The 27148-nt window shown below is 39.0% G+C and overlaps 1 protein-coding gene across 1 annotated transcript in view; it reads left to right on the forward strand.

Annotated features, from left to right (window-relative positions):
• Positions 1-26305, forward strand: part of PDE11A (phosphodiesterase 11A) — a 75532-nt gene extending 49227 nt beyond the window's left edge. The window contains exons 13-18 of the mRNA XM_010173514.1: positions 921-1021; positions 5347-5424; positions 6839-6906; positions 9954-10024; positions 12697-12780; positions 26144-26305. Of these exons, the coding sequence (XP_010171816.1) occupies positions 921-1021; positions 5347-5424; positions 6839-6906; positions 9954-10024; positions 12697-12780; positions 26144-26305 (564 nt within the window). The remainder of the gene's footprint in view (positions 1-920; positions 1022-5346; positions 5425-6838; positions 6907-9953; positions 10025-12696; positions 12781-26143) is intronic.
• The last annotated feature ends 843 nt before the right edge of the window (positions 26306-27148 follow it).

The raw sequence follows: 27148 nt of genomic DNA on the forward strand, positions 1-27148 counted from the left end.
ACGTGTGCATTACAGTGCTAAATGCCACCAAAATAACCACTTAGCAAGAGAACCTCATCATTCCTATAGGTCATTAGAAAAAAACCAACCAAACAAAAAACCTGTAGTACTTTTATTTATGTTAATTTAGTTATACGTGACTAATGTCACGAAGACCACTTTTTAAGCTTACATTTAGCATTTTCCATTAATTTTGTTTCTGTCAGCTTATTTTCTCTAGGTTTTTTTATTTCATAAATAAATTGTAATATCTCTATCCTTTTTAGTTTTCAGAAATTCAGTTACAAAAGGAAATAACAATGTTAAATAATTTATTTCCTTTCGTTCTGGCTGTGCAGCACCTTTCAGATTTTAATCCATGGTAAAAAGTAGCCTGTTGGGCCTACAGAGGGCCTTTAAACTGCAGAGAGTTGCGGTTCTTTAGCCTGTGTAGGCAATGCTTGTACGCACTGCAGGCCAATACGGCAATGGGCTGTTTTGAATGAAGCACTGATTTAGTGTCTGGATGCTCTAACAGCAGTTTGTGTGCCTGCAAGCAGCAGCACAGATAGATCTATGAGGAGCACAACTCAAAACCAACAATGCACAGCTCCCCAAAACATTTAATAAGAGGAAAGATTGAGATGTATCCATAGTTTTTCCCCATAAAATGAGTCTGTGCAGGGTCAGAGCAAAGAGTAAATCTTTCCTCAAGAGGCTGTAATTTCGGCGGAGTTTAGAAAAACATCCCAGGTGCTTGATTACTACCATCAACTCTTCCACCCCAATATAATCTCAGCAGTATTAACATTATTATTTTGTCATAGTTTTGCCATGAATCAGAAAAGGCCTCTGTCACAGGGAAACAGTAAAGAGTTAGAAAACCTTTTAAAAACCTATATTGATTGTTAGCCCTTTACCTCTTTTATCTTTCATTATAGGGTCACAACATCTTTGCTAACTTGTCCTCTAAGGACTACAGTGACCTTATGCAGCTTCTAAAGCAATCGATACTGGCAACAGACCTCACTCTGTATTTTGAGTAAGTATTGGCATTTCTTGTATTTGACAAATGAAAATTCGAAGAACTTACTCTAATGACTTATTAAATACCAATAAGGATATATAATATGAGAAATTAATGTTTAGCTGTGGTTGAAGAGATTTAGTCTAATATTTAGTATATCTTAGGCTAACAGAAATATCTCAAGTGTCCAAGTGAGTTTTGTTTTAATGTGTAAAATGTCTATATCAACAAAAAGCAAGTGAAATCCTAGGCTTATATTTCAAACCAATCCCAGGAATCAGTTACAGCTCAGTCCCATAATTCTTCTGCCCCTTCTGTGATCATTTCTTCAGGCATGTAGAAAATCAGTGACATGTTAGAATTCTTTTCCACCATTTCAGAGTTTCTAAATATGTATGCCAAAAAATGTTATGTTTAGTTACAGTCCCAGTTGTAGAGGTAATGAACGCATACGCATTGCTGCTTCGAAGACAAGTTATGCCAATTTGCGTCAGATGAGAATAGGTCTTAAAAACCTTAACTCAAGAGAAGTATATTAGGATCTCTCTTGTTCAGTTTTCTTCCTGTTCCTTGTTTGCAAATCAAAACTGTAAGTAACCTTCAAATTGGTGCTATTTTATGTTTTCCAAATACTGATAATTATTACCAAGCTCTTCCAAGTGAGACTGTGGGGGAGCGTGCATGTAGTTGGAGAAGTCGTGTCACCATCATATTGCACTTTTGACATCCCCCTCTCTGGCACATGCCTGGGGCTGACTTACAAGGAGAAGTGCTGTTGGATGTGCAGTTTCAGTGTACTACCTTCCCAGCCTTCATCCTTAAGAATTTCTGTTTGATGTCCATTAGCATCCTATCCCATACAGTGCTGGGTAGCATTTAGTAATTGTTTTCTTAGGGTAGTATACCTGGATTCTGCCCCTCCTTTGTGCTCATGGTTGATACCAAACCACGTTTCCAGAAAACTTCAGGCAAAGTCTTTACCCTGAAATTGTTCAACTATCCATATTGGCATTGTATTTTTAACTGTAATTGTAAAAATACTAACTGGGATGCTGCAATGTTTGCTTTGTCTTTTTTTCTCAGTATTTGGTTACTGTGCCAAGAGCTGTTTCTAAACAGTACTGGCAGTAGACATGCTGATATTCTTTGTTTCCTGCAAGTCTGTTCTCAGGGAAGTTGTATTAAAACAGGGTTTTAATGAATAGTGGTATTATGAATAACATCTAAACATTAGTCCATGAAGAAATTTCTACCTGCTGACATGAAAATCCTGAGCAGGATAAATAAACCCTTTTAAGTGTACTCTTTTTGGAGCTGTCTGTTAGGATCACTTGTTATCTGGGGGGCTGGTATGATGGAAGAATTTGCTGACAGCTTTAAGTGAGATACGAGGACCACAGGGATGTGGCAGTACAGCTTCTCCCATCTCACCACAAATAAAAAGTGCTGCAGAAATGTTTTGTGCTGTCAAGGAAGAGATGAGTGGCAGGGGCTGAGAGGACAGCTGCCCTGGCACAGCCCCATGTGCTCCCCCTGGCCAGGATCCCACAGCCCCTGGAAGAGCCAGGGAGGGCCCAAAGCAGTGCCTTGGGAGAGAACCCAGGCCAGACCCAGATGTGATGGAGCTCTCTTCCCTGCCTGCCTTAGGTTGAAAAACTAGATGGTCAAGTTGTCTTTCTAGTTTTAATATAAAGAAATAATGTCTCAAAAAGGGACATCAGCTGAATTGCAAGATTATTCTACTCGGCTTGCATAACTGATTTTTGTGTGCTACATGAATCAGAAAACTTTTAGCAAATAAGGCCTCTTTACTCAGCAGTCTGCAAAGAAGTTATCTTTTCCTCTTGTGTTATTATGATTTATTAATCAGGTAGCTGTTATTCTATTTTACTTCCAAAAGTGCCTGAATATCACTCCCTGGGAACATTGATGAGTTACACCTCTTAGAGACATTCTATGTGAACAGATGTTTCCACACAAGTACCTAACTTGTTTTTTCAGTTTGCTATGTCTTCAATATTTTTGTAGAGAAGGAAATTCTTACATCGGTATTCTTAGAATGCCTAAACCTAATGAGGACAAAGTCCAGCTAGCCAAACAGCAACAAAACTGCAGGCAGAGCAAGGCTTTATGACCTTCTCAAGGCACTACTTTTCCACAAACGAAAAGATTACTTTCGGTGAAAGATCAGATGGAAAATGTACTTGATTTTTAGTAGATAATTCTAGATAATGATGCTTGTAGATAGTACAACAAGCAAAAGCATAGAACCAAAATGAAGTAAGTTTATGGAAATTCACTCAAATGATGTCTTGAGCCGCTGGGCTGTAGAGTAACTGGATGTGCTATATACCAGATGTGCAAGACAACTTTCCCTTCCAGGCCAAATACAACCAGAGTCAATGTTACTCAGACATTGCAAAATTGTTGTCATTCTGTTTATTTCTGAAATCCTGGCATATTACATTTGCTTAATAGTAGCAAACCTCTTCGTTTTGGATACCATGCATAAGCAACCATTAGGAAACACTAAATTGTTTACTTATAGGTGGCTGCTTTCCTCAGGTTGACTCCTTCCTGCCCTAGAAATTATCTGTGGAGCATTTAAATCCATTTAAATGGATTTCAAATAAAATTCTTGTTTTAAAGTTTTTCAGCTTAACATAAGGCCTTCAAACTCACATTTTCAGTTACTGTTTATGGATCTCCATATTTTAAATGTGAATGGTTGAGGTTTCTGGGATGTCATCTTCCTGAGCTTTTGGCTTTAAACAATTTTGCCTGGTTTTTGTCCAATAACATATTAATCGCTCAGAATATCCAATATTTCAAAATGAAATCATTACCAAATTTTACATTGTTAGACTGGGCACTGAAATACAGGATGCAAAAATCTACTGCTCCCTCTCTTAATAGAGTATGTAGTTGTTGATGATCTGCTCAGGATTAGGCTGGTTTAAGGTTTATGTGCCAGCTACTCTTGGCCATTAGAATTTTCATTGTTGCAATATTTATTGTGCTGGAGCCATGATGCTATGACTTTGTGTGAGAGACTTGAATTTTGTTTTCTGCATGTGTGACTTTGTGTTGTCCCAGGAAATTTTGTAGCACAAAACTCTCTTATATATCTTATTTCATTAAACACGAGGGATTAGATGTTATCATGTAGTCCTTATAACTCCCTGTTCTAGCTTCTGTCATGAAATCCATTATAGAAGGGCCCTATAGCAGGAGTGACTGGTCACAGAACACGTGACAGTCGGGGACCAGAATAATGCAACATGCCTCACATAAAATTTTGTCCATTGATCAAGGGCAGTGTTCATGGAAGTATGCATCTCCTCATGTGTAGAACCTGTACTGGCTGCCATCAGACTGTGCTTTAATAATCACTGTTCAAAACTGCAGTCTAGCTGAAGTAGATGTAGAAAATACAAGACTGCAAAATGTTTTCTTGTTGGGGAATCTAACCATGTTTCCACTTGACAAAGAGATAGCACAGTCTCCTATGAGATAGGGCACTGGACTGTCACTCAGAACGAAGTATTTGCTTTCCAGCTTTGCTGCTAATATGTTGCATCATCCTGGGCAAGTTGCTCTGTATTTTTATACCTCAACTTCCGCTATACCTGAGGCAGGATCTGTTTCATTTTGTAGTCACACAGCGTGTAATGAGAGCCTCTTGGAGTCTCGGTACCATAAAAAGTTGCAGACTATGATGAGTCAGAGTTTTGGTACTTAAAGGCACCAAACAAACATCAACATGTTCTGGCTCACATTTCTTCTATCTTGGAGAACATAAGCGAGATATTCCAGAAGACGAGGCAGAGAGACCTAGTTTCTAGTCAGTGAGAAGTACTAACTTGAGACATCTACAGCTCCTGTGTCTTACTGTTCTGTTCTGTGTGCTGGAAATAACAGGAATTGCGCGTCTCTGAAAAGCCCTTTAGGTTCCAGAAGTAAAAATCATGTTGCAAGGACATGTAAAGAGAATTGTTTATATATTTCAGGGTTGTTTCTATTGTCTGTCTATCCACTGCTGTAGTTGAACATTTCATGCTTCCATGGTAGACTGAACATTTTGGTACCATTTATTTCCTTATCTGCAGAGACCATAAATACAATATTGCTTTTACTAGACAACTCTGACATTGATAACAGACATTTATAGAACACGTTCGGAAATTAGTATGTTTCGCTTAAATGGACTGTCAGTGTAACGACTTTAACAATAATGCATGAGGTGCAGTGATTTTGTATCATCCAGAGAACTGTGTTGCTACTGCAGTGCTACCCTGGAAGTGTCTTGTTTCCTTCTCTGATAATCTGTTTTGTTGCAGGAGAAGGACCGAGTTTTTTGAACTTGTCAGTAAGGGTGGTTATGATTGGAATATAAAAAACCACCGAGAAATATTTCGGTGAGCACTTCTACTTCTTACTTTCTGGTAATTTCAAAGTGTAGCCATATTTGTTTAAGGAATTTCATATATCATGGAGCAAAGACTTAGAGTAACAAGAGAAGGTAGCTTGTTTTAAAAATATGATGCATGATATGAAATATATGGTATGATTTCTAAACATTAGCAAACAGCGGGACTGTGATCAGTGTGACCTCACCTTCACAGAATCACGGAATGGCATAGGTTGGAAGGGACCTTAAAGATCATCTCACCTTCTCCATCTTTCACACTCGATCATGTTTTCTTCCCTTCTCCCAGCCTCACTGCTCAGCCCTTCTGCTCTTTCTCCAGAAAGCATCAATAATCTGCCTCAGGACACAAAGGTCTTTCCTGTCTGTTTCCCTGTTCCCTCCTTCTCTCAGCTGTTTTCTTTTACTGGACATGCTTCTCTCTGCTCTTCTAGTCTGTACCTGGAAATTTGCAGATATATAGTACTCTTCTAGCCCTCACAAATGCTCTGAGCTTGCATCCTATTGGAAACCTCAGACATTGTGGGTGGTTTGAGTACAGCATGCTTTTGAGACAATAAAAGGCATGCACATGCATGCCTGATTATGTCTTGTTTTATCTGAAATTTCATTAAAATTCTGTTTCCTTTTGGTCTTTTGTCCAAAATGTTGGCCATTTTCTATTTTCCATATCATTTCACCCATTCCTAATTTTACATTCAGGCAATATATTTGATGCTTCATTTTCAGTGCCCTTGTTCTTCATTTAAACTTTCTTAGACTTTTATCTGCATCATGTACTGTACATAAACGCTTTCTACAGCTGAATGGTTTCTTTCTCCTAATGCATATAAAACATGGTTGTGGCTAGGTATTAAACTACAGTGGAACAGTATAGCTCATAGTAAATCTTAAATTTTTATTGTAGATGAGCAGTGGAAACTGCTTAAACAGTGTCTGGGATGCCTCCTGTGATTATAGGTTCTCTTGCTACAGCAGTCACTTACAAATAGGCATATAAATTAATCCAGTTTGCAGGTGTTATTATGTAATAATACCCTTGGTTATATCATGTGAAGCATGTGCTTTCTATTATATTATAGGTATTAATGTGAGTAGTGTTAGAAGTGTTGCAAAATTAGCAGTTAATCCCTTGCAATATAATTTCTTTTCTAGTGTACAATGCACAATATCAAAATTCATCATCTAATGACCTGCAACACATTAGGCTTCCTAGGCACAATTGTGATGTAAAAGCCATGCTGATGGCTGAGATTTCAAACATGTCATTCTTTTCTGGAGGAAAAGAAGGTGCTAGGGCTGACATTTTATGTATGTATTATTTATTTATGCATCCAGAGCAGAGTTGTTTAGAAACTCAACAAAGGTTGATTCAGCTTGTATTGTTCATTTCTGTTTTTCAGATCAATGCTAATGACAGCCTGTGACCTTGGAGCTGTGACCAAACCGTGGGAGATTTCAAGACAGGCAAGTCATGATTAATAGCAGGGCTAGGAGGAGGCGGGACTGGCGGGACAATATTCCCAGGGCCCTGACTTACAAGGGACCAAAACTGGAATCAATTTACAGCAGTATTAATGCTATAAAAAAATAGCAGGGGGTTTCTGCAAGAAATGGTTTATTGCATAATCTTTCCATGTACACATGCTGGTGAGCAGCATGTAGGTACCTGAAGAGATCTGGCTGTACAGCCTCTCTTCTTATTAACCTTTTAAATCCATATCAAAAAATGAATGGATTAAACAAAAAAAGCATTAGCCACATGTAGCTGCACTTACTTCTTTTGTCCCAAGGTTTTCCCTGGCAGAGGCAGAATCTTCTCTAAATTAAAAACAGCAGCAGATGATCTGCAAACTTTGATTAACATAAAATGTTCAGTATATATGATAAGAGAAATGTGTTCATTTTCTCAACACTGATGGAAAAAACTGCAAGTGTAGTGTAGAGCCTTCTTTAGCATCCTGGACTTAGAAACAAACAAAGGAAAATTCAGGCTTCTGCTGCTGAGTAGGCTTTTTAGAAACAGACATGAAACTTGGGTCCAGCACCGGCAAACGATTACAATGTGAGAAAGCAGCTTATCCCAAAAGTCTTGTCCTTTACCACACGATTTTCCCTGTTCTAGGCATCTTTCCTTACTCAGCATCCATCCTGATTGTTTCCTATATCCATGCTAATAATTCTCTGCCCTTTACTCAGGTCCAGAACAAGCCAGTAGAAGGCTGTGTAGGGTTTTGGAGGAATATACAGCATCAAGAAGTAAATAGGAAGTACATCAGCGCAGCTGAGTGTGGCTAAGCACCTGGATGAAGTTTGACTGGCTTAACAGCAAAGTGATAGTTAAAAAGATGGGGTGAAAAAGAGACGCTAGACCAGAGAACTAGTGAGGCAGGAGCAGCCAGACTTCTTGGGGAAGGACAAGGAGGTCACAGAAGGTGAAAGGGACCTATGAAAGTTACATGCGCATTAACTCAGTAAGAAAGCATTTATGTGGTGAGGGCTCCAGCTTAGCTTGCAGTTTTGTCAGATGAGTCTTTTTTGCTTTTATAAGCAGACTGTGACAATAGTCCTTCTAAGGCTGTTACTCTACTTGGCCAGAATATGGTCACCTTGCATGGAAATCAAGGAAGTTGCTCATATCCTGCAGTGGGAAAGCAGAAGGAGTCGTAAGATTTTTCAGTGTCACCTGGCCATAGCTGCAGTGTGCACCGTCCCTCCTCATTTTTCCTCTTTAACCCAGTTAACTTCTCCATTTTCTTTGACAACTCAAATGTCAGGTAGGGTCTGTTTTCCATGTTGTCAGTCTTTGTGCTATGGTGCTGAATTAGTGCTGAAGTCTGTGGCAAACTCTTTTTTTTATCCTTATCACTTTTGAGGTCTGCAGGTGAAAATTCCCCTGCAGCCTAGTGTACAGGTTTACTTTATACTGAAAAAAACAGTCTAGGATTGATTGAAACATTACCTGGTTGAGTAGAGAGGCTAAGTAGTCCACAGAGGCAAAACAGGAAATAGTTGGACCTTAACTGTGCCAAAAGCAAAAGAACATGAAAAGTGAGGGAGAAAGAGATTAAAATATATGCATCAAAGGGAATAAAGGCTACATATAAGGCAACAAAATTTAGGAAGAGAAGATAGAAACAGGCAAAAGAAGAGGGGGAGGGAAACAAGGAGAACAGGATCAGAACAGCAGTGAGAGACAAGGGGGAGACTACGTCTTGATTATTGTTATACAATACACTTGGCAAACCCTTAATTGCTGCTAAGTTGTTAAATTATTCCTCTATATCTGGAGTATTGATCCAGAATTTTATTAGTGTGCTGGGATTACATACATTATAGGGTGCCAAACTGTGTGATAGCCTGGCTCAAGATTTAAGAGTACTTTATAACATCACTTCACCTACTTCCAATTTATTTTGGTACTCCTTATTTCAACCGTAGCAAGTTTAGGATTTGTGAATGTTAGCTACCACACAGTTGCTAGAGCAAGAAATTTTGAGATTTCATGAAGTGCAGGTTCTCTCCTTAGTTAACCCTCTTGTGCCTTGGCATTATGAAATCATTTCCCAGCTTGAAAACACTTGAAAACAATAGGCAGGCATGGCTGGTGCTTTAGGAACTGAATGCCATCTTCAGTAGGTAAGTTTCTTTTTTTTTTTTTTTTGGCTCTCAAATGTCACATATGCCAGCCTTCAAAGCCCCACACTTGAGAATAGTACAGTGTATAGAGGCTACTATATCAGGATCACTCACTGATTGACTTCCTAAAATTCCTCTTGTTTCCTGCTAATTTTGTTTTTAAATCTTGTGTTCTCCTGAGAATCACAGAATCACAAGCCTCTGCTGTGAATAGAACATCTTCATTCACAAAAGTCAGAAAGATGCGTTCCAACATCCAACCCACCAGTTCTTGATTTTGATTCAATATGGTAATCACAATCTGAGTTCATATTTAGATATCTGGATCCTATAGTGATGGCAGTCATGAGAAAAAATGAAAGCCTAGTGGGGAAAAAACCCTTTCTGAGCCCGCATTAAATTAAGACAACAGAGGTTATTGGTTAATTAAGTTTCTTTGCTAAGTGAAGCTGTTTATATAGGGCAATAGCCTGTAAATACCCAGAGAGCTTTTGCACATTTTACAAAGCATTTTTACAGACATAATTGAGAATGCAAACAAGAAGCTTGTAATTTTTTATTCTGTTTCAGTACATGGATAAGTTGCATATAACTGCACTGAGTGCTGCCTCGACATTGCAACGTAATTCCCCCTGTCAGTTCCCTATCAGAAGGGGATCAATGTTCCTATCAGCTGGTTATGGTTGTTTATATATACCTGCTGTATGCCCAGTCCTGAAAACTATACAAGCATGTGCCTGACATCAGTCATGTAAGTGGGGCTGTTCACTTCTTGACAGTTAAGCACAAAGCTGAAATCATGGCCTGAGCAAGAACTCATTACCCTAAAAATTTTGTAGGAAGAACTATAATCTTTATCATGATTTATGTTTTAGGCAGCTGAGCTGGTAACCAGTGAATTCTTTGAACAAGGAGACAGAGAAAGATCTGAACTCAAACTCACCCCTTCAGTAAGTTTTTATCACTTCTGAAATAGTTCCTAACTTCAATAGGGTAAGAAAATATCACTGGATTCATTCAGAAAAACTAACTGTATTTTGTATGTGAAGATAAATCTTGGAATATATCAAAGCTCCATCCAATAAGGACATGCATTTAGAGCCATATATACATAGAAGCTCTCCAGTCAACTCAGTCATTTTTGCATTGAGACTTTTTCCCCATTTTCTGTACCTATTCCCAAGGTTATTCAGTCAGCTAATTTTCTAAGCAACAGGTATTGTTTTTAATACACAATATTCAAATAAAAAGTCACCAGCAACTTATGGAAATCAAAATTGTCAGATTTACTTTATGCTGCAGCTGTCTACTGTATTATTTGATGTATCAAATGCTGAAAAGCATTTCTATAGGTATGCAACTAAATATAATACTGTGATTGAAAGGATAAAATGGTATTGAGTGGAATATAGGCAGATGGGTATAAAGTGTCAAACAAGAACAAAGAAAAAAAGTTTAATAGAAATCTTCACTGAACAATTTGAAGAGAAAGCCTTATCCAGGCCAAATACCTCAAAATGTTGACAAGCCATTATCTGGAAGCAACAGGAGAAAGGTAACAAAGTATTCTAAAGAATTTCACTTACACACTATTCACAAATACGTTTTTGTTTCCAAAAATAAAAAGCCCATTCCAGTGGCTCAGACTTGTTCTCACTTTGATAATACTCACACATGAGCCTGTGGTGATGTAAGGAAGTCAGTAAAGTTAAAAAGCTTCTAGTAATAATGCTCAGATACAATAAATGACTTTTCATTTTGTGTACTGTCAGAGGCTGGGACATTAATGGATTTCTTCCTTATAGTAGCTCTGTGTGTACATCATCTCAGAAAAAATGGTAGCTATAGTCCAGTAGAAGAGTAATCAGTCAGTCATGGTATTCACAATTCAGAGACCAGATGTAGGCCTGAATAACTGCAAGTACTATTCCATGTAAGTGCCTTTCCTGCCCTTTATATAAAGTATGTAAAGTGTGTTTTTCATGCTAATGAAGCATAATAGGAAGTAATTTTATTTCAACACATACATTAATGTTACTCTCTTCAAGTAGCGATGAATTACCGTTCAAATGGCCGGGGTCCAGCAACCTTAAGAAGTATTTTTAGGTGTCTTACTACATCTACATTTTGGACATACTGGAGACTTGGTAGACCAAGTGCAGAGAAAGACAAAAGCCAGAGCTTTCTTCTGGACTCGTGTCTTCTGAAAATCTGCATCCAACAGCCTAGACAAAAAGATGAGTGTATTTCTATAAATGTCTTCAGTATTTCCTCCATCATAGGAGCCCTCTCACTCTTCCTTTGGGCTCTACAGTCTGCAACAAGGAATACAGTAATTTGTGGGCCACTTGTAGGATGCTTTGAAGCCATACAACTAGAAGGAAGATGTTCCTCTCTGTTTGGCCCTTCACAACTTCAAAAAATCCAGTAAACTGATGTATTAAGTGTTTTATGTTGGGAGATAAGGCCAGTAAATAATCACAAAGCTCATCAGTTTTAACAGTTGATGGCTAAGGGTCAAAATCATGTAGAGTTTTACCACATTAATAAGAATTTTTAAACAAAAATAAATTCTGATGTATTTCATGACATATTGTTATGCCAAGCCACCTAGATAGGTATTGCTGCTAGTTAGACAAGAGAGTTGTTAGTCAGCAAGATAATATGATATTCTCTTATCTTATAGCTCAAGGATTTTTTTCTTGCATTGTGCTTACAACAATCTGAAAATGACAAGATTTTTCAAAATTGTTTGAATAGGAAATACAGTATTTTCCAAAATCAAAACCAAGATTCTCATTTAGGATCACAGAGTCCTTGAATCTTACCTCCTGGTCTTATTTAGATACCTATGTATGTCAGAAAGAGCAGGCTACAACTAGAAGAATTCAACCAGACATTTGATGTAATGTCATATGTATAGTTTGGACTTTCTAGAAGGTAAGTCCAAACTATACATATTAGAAGGAAAGTACATTTTCTCAGGAGACATCAGCCTTGAGGAGATGGGCCCAGATTAAGAACAGACTTTTCACAGAAATCTATAAAACAGAAGGATTTAAAACTTGGCATATTCAGAGAGTTAAAAAAAAAAAAAAATTCCTATCTGGGGGAGTGCAGTGAGCAGCGAATTCGGCTGTTTCCAGCAGAACAAACTTCTCCCAAAATCAGTTGATTCCCCACCCTTTGGATTCACAGGCATGGCTGGTTCTGCAGAAAGGGTCTGTAACTGGGAGGGAGGGAGCCAGCCCCGATCCATCACTATTCATTTTGCTGAGCTGGAAAACCCTGTGTGAGAAAGAAAACTTTCTACTCAAAGGTATCTACTTTACATTTCTACGGGAAGTTTCTTACCAGCTCAACTCCAGCTGTGGAGCATTTATTTTACATAATTATAAAATTCAAATACATTCAGCGTACAGATTTCAAAACAGAATTGAAAATAAAGTGTTTCTTTTTCATGCCAGACAAAGCAGTAGGAACACTGCTGCAAAGACTGATTACGGTTTACGAAGTGTTCTGGTTCTGAGAATTTGATCATAGCTCCAAAGTGCTGGATGATGTGTCTGTAAAATACTCCAGTGTAATAAAGCATGACAGTTTTGTTCCCTTCTCAATTCAGGCCATTTTTGATCGGAACAGGAAAGATGAACTACCCAGGTTGCAGCTCGAGTGGATTGATAGCATCTGCATGCCATTGTATGAGGTAATTTTTACTTACGGCTCCTGTAGAGTCCAGAGAAGATTGTTCTTGCCTCTCTAGGGAGAGTTAGCTTACAGTGCAGCCTTGAAGGCTATTTGAACTCTTATCTTCCTTTGACTTTACCAAAAGCCTGAATTTTATGCAGAAATCTGCAGATTCCCTGAAGGTGGTAAAATCTGTAAACATCATTCCTCTCTAAGTTATAAAAGCTGATAGGCAACTGTTTATTTTATTATGTTTGAGACAAACTGATTCTCATCGTGGCAAGGTGTGGAGTGCTCTGCAGAGAGGTGCCAGAGGGACAGACTCATTAGGTGCTGATATCAAACTTGCCCAGATATGCATGACCCAAAGGGAAGCTGAACAGAGACTTTGCACTCCCTTCTGGCTCCTTTCCAAACTGTGACGGGGTGCTCTAGGCCAAGCCTTTAAGGTCAAACAAACGATTTGTGCTTTAACCTGTATGCTGTTTGATTTGGAGTTTACTCTTTTAATCATGCTTCCGCACAGATTGCTTGGGTGTTTGGTATAAGGTGTATAAGCTCTCACGTACTACTTCATTAAGGATATGGGTGACATGAATAATGCTTCTTGCTTTTTGGACTAAACCAGTTTCAGAATTTGATTTGTGTAACATGAGCTTCACCTTTTTAACTGTTTCTCTCTTACCTGTATAGAAAGCAGAGATAAATGAGCAGGATGATAAATGGAAAATAACACTATAGAAATGTAACCATCAGTAACTGTGTCAGCCCATCTTCATCCTACTGACTGAAACCACACAGACCACATTATGTCGCCAAAGACTGGCAGTTTGGCCACTGATATTTGAGAAAACACGGGGATGTTCTCACTAGGCACTTTTGGGGAACTGCAAGTTCTTCCTGTTACCACTGCACCCAAAACTGCCTCACATCTCCAACCAGTGAATGGGTCAGTGATGATACAAAGCCAAGAGCTTGGAAGCAGGTACCAGCTCCCATGTTAACAGTAAACTGATGAACTTGTGCCTGAATTTAGCTTCCCTACGCACAAACAACAGCGGACTGGCACTTCCTTTTCATTTTATAGACCAGATATGTCACCAATAGCACACAAGGTAAGAAGGATGATGTGCTTCCCCTGCCCTCTACACCTTGTGGCATCTGAGGCTGCCACTGTGGCCATAACAAAGTGACTGTCCAGCAGCAAATGCAGTTCCTGTTGGGTGACATGGACAACACGCACTTGTGTAAACAGCAGGGTGGGCTACTGCTTTGCCAGTAGGTCCTGTCCCTTTCTTAGGTCAGTCTTTGTCATAATGAAATTAACTAAAGCCACAGCTTTCAAATAATTAAGGCAAAGCAAGCACAGGAGAATAATATAAACCTATTTTTTTTAAAATACCAAGGTCATTTTGGACACTATGCAGTGCTGCGGCAGGGGGAACAGACCTTGGATGAAAACGCTTTAAAAATAATACTCCTTTCAATATAATAGTTCATATTACACTAGAATGCATATTATACCAGAATTCATGATTTGTTATACCATCCATAATCCAAATATCTACAGTAAAGCAGGAAGAGCTCATAATCAACCCATCCTCTGCGTGAGAAGACTACATCTGAGCACAAAAACTCTGGTTAGTTAGCTCCATCTTAGCAGGAGATCTCTGGGGAATATATTCACATCTGATTTCCCTGCTTTCTGCTGTCTTTGCATCACGCTGTGCAGCTATTAGCCTGCTGCTCAACAACTTAAAAAAGAGACACCATCAAACCTGGAAGTCATTGCAGCACCAGCCTTAGGGGTAAACAGAAAACTTGATGTCATAGTATCACACTGCAGGAGATTCTCTCTTCAATGTGAAGCCAAGTTTTAATTTTCATATCCAGCTTAATCAAACCTCAATACACATCAGATCAGCAGTGTCTTCAGGCATTGTAAATCCTCTGTTTAGGCCTGGCCGACAACTACAACAGTGGCCAAGGCCTAGATTATTTTTTTTCTTTAAAATTCTAGCTATTGTAATATGTTGTAGGGGCTGCATGTGGGGATAGAATGAGTTACATCATTACAAATGCAACATAAAGAGGCGGAGTGGCAGCTGACAAATTTAGTAAAAGCTTAGAAGTACTTACACAGCTCACTAGCATAGCACTTATAAAAACCTTATGTTTGAAATAAACATTTGACACTTATTTTGATACCAAAATTACAACATTAAACCATAGAGAACAAATAAAGGCTTTTGCATGTAGTTTTTTTCATGCTAGTGATTATAAGTCCTGGATCCGTATGGGCAGATCTTGGCGTCAAGAGCCCTGAGTGGAACTCTCCGGGAATGCATATGCATCCATACCAGCGCAGTTCCTGCAGCAGGACCTAATGCTGTGCTCTGTTTGATTTGACACCCACACAGTAGAGATTGTCCCAGCAACCAGTGACTGCTGGCAGCTCCCATTAAAGTCAGACAGGAGATTCAGCAGAGTCCCCTGAAATTTTCTTTGCTCTAAGTACTTCCCAGAAGTAGGCTATTCCTGGCAGCTGCAGATGTCTGAAGTATGCAATACCGAAGGAATTTCACAGCCCAGACTTCCAGGAGTGGTCTGACACCACCCTAGTGCCACTGACAGTAGTGTAACAAACCATGTCAAAGGTTATAAGCTTATATGTACATACATACCAGAGGCCCACAAGGAATGTTTCATGCTTACAACTGTATACAAACTTCACAGAGCATTTTAGAGTCATGGCTTTCCTTAGCCTTATTTTTTTTTCTCTGTTATGAAAAAAATGTTGGGACTGGGTCAGTCTTCTGGGGAGCTTTGGCTTTACCTCCTCTTTGTGCATCTGCTCTGCTCTCTGTGTTTCCTTAAGGTAGCTCAAGACAACCCACTTTGAGGTGCAGTTCTTCTCCCAAGTAAAGGATGATGAAGTCGCCTTTGTCAGGCAATGTGTATCACATGCCTCTGCTCACCTGACTAGAACAGTTTTCTGAGTTTGGCCCCTTTTTGTGAGAAGCCTTACAAGTGACTAGCAAATCCTCAAAATCTGTGCACCTTCCATTAGTAATCCTGTTTGCCTGCCCCTTGGAATGCCCGTCCAACCCAGAAGAAATAAGGTCAAAGATATATAACACATGCTACATCACAAGCTAATGTGGAGCTTGATGCTAAATATAGATACATAATGATAGCTGGGGATATTAAAAAATATATGGGGAATTATACACAGCTAGATTTCCCATATCCAAGTGTCTAAATCCAAAAAAGTCTCTGTGTTTGCTCTGTAGGCCTGACTTTGCTCTGGGCACAAGGTAAGCCATGGCTCTGCTCTCTTGCTCTCTCCCACATCTGTTGCTCAGTGTGGGAATCAAGCCACCTCCAATTTCAAAATACCTTAGTAATCAAATCTGTTTCCTTCACACTGTGTATCAAAGGTTTATGAAGATAAAAGCTTCCCAATTTTTTATTCATTGCTTTTTATTACACTTGGGACATTATAATTTTATTGAATTTACTTTTTTGTTACTGTAGTGATCACTGATCAGAGTATTTTTATGTGACAGTGGAGTTTTTGCCTTGAGTAGTAGAACAACCATCCATTTAGTCTGAAGCTCTGATTTTAGGGGCTTTAGTTACGCTTTACTGCATCACATTTGCTCTTCATTCAAAAATGTCAGCAAGAAAAGAGTTCATCAGTAGAGATGGGAAACAAGCTTATTAGAATAATAATGTATAAGGAAAATGTCATTGTTTTTCTAACTGTAGAGTATTTAACATCTACTAATGTAGCTTCAGTATGAAGTAATCATCCCCTGTTTTTGGTAGAATATCCTATAGAGGGGAAACGCGTGCAACTAAAGCAGAAAACATAGGACATTCCACTGAAAATAAAGCACTATGGCTACACTGACAGCTGTGTTCACCACACAGACAAAGTGTTCTGCAACTACTTGGACATACATGTTCATGTAACAGGAAACAGAATTTTGATCATTAAGACAAATTACCTCTTTGACCCTCCAGAAAAGAGATGATGAGAGTTTCAACACTAACAGATTTCTCTCCTGGACTCTCTGGTTTGTGTGTACCTAAGACAGTCACAGATTTTTCCCATCTCAGATTAGATTTCTCTGTGGGGAGCAGACAGAGTGGGAGAGTGAAGATCTTATTCTTTTTAATCATTATTTTTCTCACAAACAAGATCAAAGCTTCAGCGATTCACATGAAACAAAAGATGGCAACAGAAGCCCAGCTCTGTTCATGGCATTGTTAGGCAGAGACAGTAACACTGTGAATAGCAGGGCCAAAGGCCATGCACTCTGCTTCTGGGCAGATAAATACATAGTCAGGTACTCAGTGACAATGACAGCAGCTATTTAAATTTAAGGGAGATGTCTTTGTGGAAGATAAAGAAGCTCATGGCTTTTACAACTTATGCGTGCCTGAGATTGCCCTGCTCACCTCTACCTTGGTGCTCCATTGAACGCCCCATTTTAGTGCTATTTTTAGTGCTATTCAAGATTTTCTTGGGTATTGAACGTTTTAGACATATAACAGTAGCTACAGAAGTAAATTTGCATTACTCCATCCAAGATTCTAGGGGGAATCTGGGAAGAGTAGAAACATTTCTGTTTAGCCTAGCAAGGACTTTAACTGATTTGAGCAGAATGCAGAAGGACAGAGTCCTTCTTTAGCCCATTGTTTGATGTACTTAGAAAGAAATCTAATCACTGTCTACAACTCCAAGAGCTCTACTATGCCTGTCTTCCTACAGAAGATAATGTCTGGCCTTGTAATTAAATCTGTCTTTAGAGTATGATGACGTAGCTGCAAAAGCATCTGTTCTGCTTGTAAGCATACATTAAATGCACAGGGTATCATAAATGATAGAGCCTCTACAAAGCATAGAAAAAATACACAAAAATCTCCACAATCATGGCTACCTCTGTGCTTTAACTTCTCTGGTTCAAGAGTTGACTTTGACACCTGAATTGGAAGTGCATATGCATGCACAGTGACTTTTTTTTTTTCCCCAAAAAAAGTGTATACTCTAGTTACAATTATAAGGCAGGAGATTAGGATAATATTAATATTCCTTTTAAATATATCCTTTTAATATTCCTTTGCAGCAAAGGAGGGAAAGGTATGCTTTAAGAATCATGCTTACACTTGCTATGATGCAGCCCTTGTTCTGTTACCACTTCTGTCCCTTTCCCTCATTCCTTCAATTACAATTTTGTATAAGGAAATATTCTCTAAGAAATTCAGGGTATGAACCACGCCTCTAGAAGTCCTGCTTGTCCAGAATAGACTATGTGGGATGGCTTAGTCCTTACTCAGGCAAGAGTCACTGGATGCAGCCAAAAGAATTACTTTTTCCTTCAGATGTTTCTGTCCTCTCTATACAGCCAGAACTGAAAAACTTTTTAAACTGCATCAGTTAAGAGTTTATCTGTGAATATTTTGGAAATGGCTTGCTGTAGCCACCGTTCACCCATACCTGGGATTGTTGGTACAAAAGTCTGCTGTTCTATTTTAAGTTTGAAGCTAGTCAGGGGGCAGGGACAGTAGTAGGTAGTGAGCTGATCACCATGAACAATATGTAGACGTTCCCTGAAATATGTTCACAAGTTACTGAGAAGTGTTGTAACAAAACAAAAAGGTAATCAGGACTAAGCTATTTGGAAAAAGTGTATTCACAGGAAGCAGTTCTCATTGAAATCAGCTTTTCCTTTGTAGTGTGTTGAGGGAAGAGGAGGGTAACTTTCAATAGATCCTAAAGAATACCATAAAGATGCACACTTTTGGCAGGGCTTCTTTCTAACATTTGATTTGGACACAAAGAGCAAGAGATAAAGTATCTGTGCTTCCTGGGACTGTCTGGCTGACAAGGATTAGTAAGGCAGATAGGCTCCGGATGCAGTATGTGGTACACCATGGACTGAGGCTGCACAGATGTTGGCAGATCAAATTAGTCTCACTTTGTGCTGAAATCCAGGGGGTAATATTATCCAAGGAAGAGCAGGTGCAACATATTCTGCTGTGTTTGTAAGAAATTTGCTTCAGAGGAATCTTAATCAGGCCAAATGCCAGCGCTGAAGAGAGTTGGTAGCTAAGGATCATGTTAGGAATAAGGGGCTGTCCCAGAAAAAGGAGATTTTGGCACTGCAGAAGAATCTTTCTGTAGCCTTGAAATAGGAAATCAACTAGGTTCAGCACTTGTGTTGCCTTGTTGCTTGTCTATTAATAATGAACCACCTGCAATGAATTCTCTTGAACTTTCAGAAAACTCAGATACTCTGACCATATTACAACTTCCAGTAATGGAAAAAGCATCAGCAAACTTTTTTCTTACCTCATGCCCCCAACCTAAGAGTCTGGGTTTTTCTGTTACTTTTATACTAATAGAGAGAAAAGACAAAGAAGAGCTATATAAGAAAGGAAAAACAGGACAAGAAGAATGCTTTTATTTGCAATCCCCTTCTTAGTCAGTCGCTATTTCACAGTGTAATATGGAAAGACATAGTTTTGGTGATTTCAGAGCAAGGATTTGGGTATTTGTGTCTATAAATATCACAAAGACCTTTTTACAATGGACACAAAGATCTTGATCATCTTTTTTTGTTTCCTGAGATCAGGGAGGGATTCATTTTGCTTTTGGAAATTAACAGAACGTTATTTTTGCTAGGACTTTTGTAATTTGATGAAATTACTGACAAAATATTGTATTACTATCAACAGTTGTAAGCATTTACAAGTTTTCCCAAATTGCTTAGAAGAAGAGACAGCAGAAATGAGTACTTTTTCTCTTCAAACAAAAGTACTTCAACTTACTTCTCAGATAGTCATCTTATGCCCAAAATGTCTCAGCTGAAAAGGCAGGTCATGAAAAAAGATATTTGGGAGAAGACAGAAAACCCAACATTTGCCATTGACTTTAGTGAAGCTAAGTTTCACTAAAAGGCTTTCAGCCTAATCTGTGAGAAAAAGTGAATAATTCATAATACTATGATTTCTGTTACTGTTTTATATACAGTTATCTGCCCAATGTGTTGCGAAGGACATGCAGTCATATACGGAAATGTATATAAAGACCTGAGGAATTAGATTGAAAAGTTGGCAGATAAGGTAGAAGAGACAGCCAATAGAGGCAACTCAAATTGTACAGCAAATCTGAAAGAAGATAAATGGATAATTTAACAGCCATTCAGTTTTCAAGAAAGACAAAGCACAAACTACATTGCATCAGAAAAGGACTAGAAATGATGATGGATGAAACTCTTCAAGTAAGTGTTTAACACAACAGAATCACAGTTGCCTGCAGAATTCCCAGCTGAGGGCAAATTCAAAGAACTAAATAAGGATATGAGACTGATATGGTTTGAAGAGTTTTTCAAAATCCATTTAATAGCAAGGCAGAAGACATTGATCAGCTGCTTGGTTAAAATGTTGAAAGGAAAAGAGTTAGAAACATTCTGTCTCTCGCATGCTTTAGACGTAGAATCAAAACCATAAACAGCAGAGCCGAATAAGAAGGGTTTTTTATGAAATAATAACTCTTCCTCTTCTGAGCAAACTCTTGGTTTCATGAAATTATTATGAACAGATGAATCATTTGCAACTATAGCAACAGACCAGTTAAGCTACTTCAGTAGGTACTCAGTCCTTCAGTATTACTCTCTCCCTTTGGCAGCATAGCATGCTTGATAGTGATCAGAGCACATTTGGCTACCAGGAGCCTCTGTACCTATTTTCCTCCCTGAAGTACCTGGCAAATTTTACCAGTGGAGAATATTACTTTATAATCATCCCTCTATAGTATGCATGTTTACTTACAAAGGAGAGCAGCATTATTCTTGCTAGTGTACCATCCACCAAAAAGAAGCAAAACACCAATTCATAGCAGAAGAGCTGAAGACTTGTGCATGTATTAGATCCCTCCCCATCACAGTTGGCTTCCTTACAGACTGCTAACAATTTCTACAGAGAAGATACAAGAAACTCCTGTTTTCTATCAGGAAAGTTAGTAGTATATTCATTTCATCTAATTATATTTTTAGGCATCAGGAAAAAATGCCCTGGCAGAAATGCAAAAGTAAGGCACTGATGTATTATGTCCTTGACGACCTAAACCCCTCCTCAGTAAGCCCTAGAAGAAAAAACCAAAGTCTCCTTCAACTATAAGGAGATTACAGTAATTAATTTTTTTCATTAACTCAGCCTCCTCCCAAATACAGTAATTTTTTTCTGGAATAATGATTAAATATGGCCCTGAATCGATAGGGCAAATAATTAGTTCATATACACACAAAGCAAAGGTTCATAGAAGTTAATCCCTAGATCTTCTCTGTATGGCTTCACCATCTGCCTTCTACCTATAGAAGGTAGAATTTTAGCAAGTAGCTTTTTTGTTTTAGCACATGGGCATATATACAGAAATACTTCTGGATTTTCAAAACAACTTCCATCAAGTATTTGTATTATGAAGACTAAATCTGTGGATGACTGCAGTACAGGTTCCTTTTATCTGAACTAATCTGAAGTTCAAGGACTTTCAGATAGATGGCTTACCTTTGGCCTGTGTATTCTCACGTGAAAGCCACTTCAGCAAAACTCAGGAGTCCAATTCAGCTTTGCTGTAACGACTCTCTTGACTTCAGCAATGCTTCATATGCTCAGACCAGCTCTGAATTTATCCCTATGGCTTCTCGGTCACTAGTCCTTCCTTCCAACTCACAAACTGCCTACATAATAAAAGTGATTCATTACAAACCACTGGGTTACAAAGTAGAGTGAACACTGAGACCTATAACTTTTTGATATGTGCTCAGTCATAAAAATGAATTCATATGGTCTTATTCCATAAACTCACTTTACAAATATTAGACCTGCAACCATACTTCCGTGAGCTGTAGTTTTGCAAAGCTCATAAGTTAAGCAAGGTCAGAATTGGTCAATATTTGGATGAGAATAGGGGGAGCGGGGAGAAAAGAAAAGGGGGAAGAAAAAAAAAAGTGTATACTCTGGAGGTCCTGCATTGTTTGTAAGTTAGGACATAGCATGCTCCTCTTTAAAAGGCTTTGGTATTAGTCTTAGAATACAACAAAATGTGTTTGCTTTAGCAATACACATCTGTGCTGCATCTTAGCTGTTTCAGATAACATGTTTTCCCACCACCCTTCAATCTAGGAGGTAAATCTACAACAAATACCTCCACTGCTACTCATCACCCTCTCCCTGAAGGGATTTGTTGCTACTTCTACTATTTCTGCATTCTCTGTGCTTTATCTAGCAAGAAATACAGCTCTATAACTAATGGAAAACAAACAAACACATTCTCCCTACCTTCTCCCATAAATAGTTTCCACCAAGTATCTCATGGTCTCTCTCCCCTTTTGAGCTCTTCCTTCAGGCAGCCCTGCCCCTCTCCCAGGTGTGTGCAATGAATTGCTGAAGTGTCTTTAACCTTTTCTTGTCCTGGAAGAGCTTCTATGTAAGAGGAGCTGTGCCTTGTGAAAGTATGCAGAGCAGTACATAGTCACAAAGGACACCTTAGTTATTGAAGGTGACAAGGAAAAGTCAGTGCTGTACAGTAACTTTCTGAAAAACAGCTCAGTCACGCATCGGAACTGCAAACCTGCCTGGCTTTTCCTAGCGCTGGCGCACACGGCACAACAGCTCTTCCAGAACCTTTGTCAGGCTGCGATTAACAACAGCTTTTGCAGCAAAGGGGGTAAAATGGGGAAGTTCACCAATCCTGTGCCTATTGCTGTGCAGCAAGGCAGCTGCATTGCAGTGGAAGGACTGCAAGTGGGCATGGAGGTCCCAGGTGGAGAGGCAGCAACTCCCCCACGCAGGTTCCCTTCCCCCTGTGCACGGCTGGCTGCCCACCAGCTCACAGCCTGCCTGCCACACCAAGGAGGGACGAGGAAAAGGGGTGTTTCTGCCGCTATGACTTTATGTGGTGGTTCCCATATCGTTCAGCTGTTGAAGAGCAAGCCTCTTCCTACTAAAGCAAATCATAAACTGGGGCTTAAGAAGCTGGATCCCAAATTAGACAGATCAGTAGCAAAGCTGTTAGCACGAGGCGTGCATCAGAAATAGCTGGATGGCGCAGCAGTACATCAAGGGGTTTTCATGCAATAAAATGGAAGGTAGAAGCGCAGCCAGGAGGTAGAAAACCCTGACTCGGCTACAGCCAAATAAACTTAAATAGCTTTGGGAATAAATCGGTGGTTTAATCCGGATCAGGAACAGGTGCTATGAATGTGATTCAGTAAATGGCCGAGAGCCTGCCAGAAGGGAGAGAAATGTGTTGCTTTTGAGATAATTTCCCAGAAGCTTCATAAAAGAAAATTGATTACTGGAGTTTAATAATTAAAACAGGGCCAGATATATAGTAATCAAATGAGTTTTTAATTACATCTCAAGCAGAAATAAAATCCAATTTGTGTATTTTGTCTCAGAAAAGTCCTACTGAAATGCTTTGGTAGCTGGAAAAAATAAAATAAAAGCCAATTTCCATAGGAATTATAGTAGTTGGTTTAATTAAAAGTCTATATCAGAATGAAAGAGTCCCAAAGTGAAAGGATACTAAATACAGAAGCAGTGATTTAAACATCAAATCAATGTCTGAATAAAGACATTTTATAGACCAAGTGCAAAATCTGCACTGTCAAGTATCCCTACTCTAAATTAATGTGTAATAAAATAAAGTTTCTTAAAATTACACTATATATTTTGTAAGTATTCTATAGAATTAATTGCTTGTGCTGTGGTAAAACTGAATATTAAATACATGGTTTATTCTTTCTTAAATATTCCTTTTAATTTATTTCATCAAAGTTCATGTTATTAGTTAACCATTCTTGTTATTTACCTGGTAACCTCTGTTGCACCTGGGTTATTAGATTCTGTAATACGCACTTAGGTAAATATATCTAAGAAATACACATATTTACTTTTGGATTTAGAATGTGTTTACAGGTTGTGAGATACAGTAATTACAGTAGAACTGTGTGGGTGCTTCTTGAATCTATTCCCAACCTACTTGGGCTTCTGGTCTCTGCTGCAGCTGATGCAAAGCTGATTGATCTAAGCAGCTCCAGCACTCACAACGCTGCTGGCACTGTACGTGAGGGCTGTCTTCTGCCATCAGAGTGTGGCATGTGCCTAGGCCAGGAGGGATGGCACAGCGGCAGGTCATGCCCAAACCTCTGCGTGTGCTCCTGGGCACTAGGATTGAAAAGGCCACTAACCAGTACAGAAAGGACACAAACGTAGCCTAGAGCTGCACGCTCGTACTGAGACAGTCCACTGTCCCCATGAGCTCCTTCTCTGTGCCACCTGTTGCAGGTGTAGGTTGCTGGTATCGCATTTATGACGGGAGCAGCCTGTACTGCATTTTGTGCTCACAGATCCTGGGGCTGACAGGGTGTGAGTGCAGAATGTCATCTTTGTGCTTAGAGACGTTTGAAATACACTGATTTTTTAAGCACTGATTTATTATTTTTTTTTAAATCTAAAGTGTATATTGGAAAAATACATCATAAAAAATTTTTCAAGATTTAAGAAATACCAGCAAGCTTAACTGCCAGGATACTGGTTTTGCACAGAAACGATCTGATACGTTGCTGTTAAGAGTTGAATATCTAATATGCTACGTCTAGACACTGGGTTGGCAGTGGTAGTGCAGGTGCTAATGACAGCAGCAGTGAGTTTTTCAGGTGTTTATGATGTATTACTGCCCCTCTGTTTTGGACTCCACCAAATCAGGTTTGGGGAATACACAATGCTCTGAAATAAAGAGCTAAAAATGGGGAGCTCTGAAGCACAGTGGTGGGAATGTTATAAATCCACATCCGTTCTGTCAAATGACAGACCATCACCAGCGAACAATACTGTATGTGCCAGAGACCACAGTAAACTGCCTTTTACCCAAGGCTGCAAAATTATCTCCCCCGTCTGTGCCGCATTCTAAGGAATAATTTCAAGTGGATTTGCTTTGAGTTCCACACGAATCAGCTACTTACTCATGGTGTAAGTGCTTTTCAGACTTTTTAGAAGTGCTGAGCATTCATATTTCCTACTGAAGTCAACTGAAACTGCAAGTTTTCAGCACATCTTAAAATCAGACCATTAACCCTTAATTATCATATAATAGCTCAATTAAAAATCTACCAAGACATACTTCAGTAGCTAAGCAAGCTCCCATGGCTTGCCGACTAGCTATAAAAAAAAATCCAGTTCTTTAGTGGTGTCTGGACTCTGGGGACCATTTAAAGTGGTTGCTGTTAACCCTGCTATTTAAAGCAAATAATGAAAATTATCAACTGCAAAGGTACCTGCTTCCCCTTTCCTTTCTTTTCCTTATAATTTTCTGCACTTTTGCTGTCTTCTCTGTCATTATTTTTTTTATCTTGCACCAACTCTTTGTTTCAAATGACAAATACAGTTTCCATTCTGTCAGAGAAAGCATGATACCAAACTCTCGGCAAAACCCACTTCTTCCTAATCAAAAAAGCTGCAAAAGAATAATACTCCTCTGTCCTGAAAGGGCACCTTATATGACCGCTTGGGAGGTAAGGGGTTAACCCTTTCTTCATATCCAGGTGCTGCTGTTAATGAGGTTCTGTCTCTCTTTAATGGAGGAACAAAACCAAGAAAAGCACTTGTGGTCTTTCCACATTTGACAGTAAAGGGTGAAGGCAAAATAAACTTCTAGCAGGGATTATATAATTTGGGGGCTGATTCAAAGCCAGCTGAAACCAGATAAAAGATTCTTACTGGCTTGTGTGAGCTTTGGACTGGGTATGTAGAAAAGAGGTGATTTCAGTGCAATCTAAAAAGAAAACTTTTTTTTCTTTATTTTGAGCACACAGAAATGGTTTTTTTGCCAGCTTTGGAAAGCACAGGACTGTTGTGGTTTACTCCTCTATAGGAAAACAAATCTAGCGCCAGGGAGAATCTGAAGGTTTTTTTCAGCTTTGTCCAACTTGTCATCCAACCAGTGGACCTCCTGCTCATAGATGGCAGCAACCAGATAGCCTCAGGCACCTTGGGGATGCTTCAGAAGGACTATGTTTAAAGATCACAAGAAAGCTGAAGTAGTTGAGCAGCAACTCTGCCATCTTACATGCTTTTTTTGACATTTTTGGTGGCTCACTTAAAGCCTCAGGTAAAATGAGTAAGATGAGATCTCAATGTGAACAATAAGCTTTACCTACACAGGAATTTACAGCTGGGGCCAAGGAGGGTGGGAATATGGTGCAAATTAAACTCCCTTCACCCTGTTACTCCCTGGACTGTCCATCAAAGAAGTGGAAATGTTGTCAATATTTTTTCTCTCATCCTCTTTTTTTTCAATCTTCTTCCAGTGTCTAGTGAAGCTGAATGCAAAACTGAAGCCTATGTTGGACTCTGTGGCAGTAAATAGAGGTAAATGGGAGGAGCTGCACCAAAAAAGACTACCTTCTCACACGGCATCCTCGTCCTCCTTTTCCTCTAGCTTTACCATGTCTCTCAAAGACATAAATTAAGCCTGCAAATGTCAGCGTCGCTTTACGATAAGAGCTGTCTGAAAGGTTTTCATAAGCTTAGGCCCACTGGTTTTTTTAATAAATGCTTTCACAGACATGCTTAATTGATTGGCTAATACCTTGATGGCAGCATAGTTGGCTTTTACTGAGAGGCTTAGTGGGACTGGAGGGAAGGCCTGCGGGGAGATTGCACTGGTATCTGGAGCGACATGGAAGACTTAGCACAAGAAGCATTCATTCAGCTCCACTACATTTCAGCTGCTGCTGTAAAGATCTGTAAAGCTGACAACAGCCTGAAATATAAGAACTTACAGCTTAATAAAATTAATAATACAGAGCAGAACTGGGATGCAGGCTGGTCAATTCATATGCAAGGAGCTGCAGGAAAACAGAATAGTATGTAATTACATCGTTGTTTTGCATCTCTTCAGTACACGTTATGAATCAATTATGCCTGCTTTTGTGATGTTCCTCTCTCACTCTTCCCTCCTCTTTTACGCCTGAATGTTCTGAAAAGCCTGCTTTGTATTCTAAAGAAGTATTTTTTTACAACAAAGCTTCTTAGTGATTGATCAGGGCCTTTAGAATTGCCTACCTTTGCTACATTTAAAAACAAACTTTATTATCTTTAAAAACACCACCAACCTGTCCCTGCTTCCCTGAGAAATTCATATTAACAATGCAGTAAATTTCTCAGCAAGGGGAAGTTTGCATAAAGGCAAAATATTGCATGGTAATTTTAGAGGGTTTTTTTTTTTCTTTTTTAAAAAGGTTCTTTTAACACATTCGTTTTTTTAAAAAAATTACAGTGTCCCTTAAGGAAAAGATTAATGGGCTTTGATG

This window comes from Antrostomus carolinensis, unplaced genomic scaffold (assembly GCF_000700745.2).
Source record: "Antrostomus carolinensis isolate BGI_N321 unplaced genomic scaffold, ASM70074v2 scaffold15448, whole genome shotgun sequence".
NCBI classification, from domain to species: Eukaryota; Metazoa; Chordata; class Aves; order Caprimulgiformes; family Caprimulgidae; genus Antrostomus; species Antrostomus carolinensis.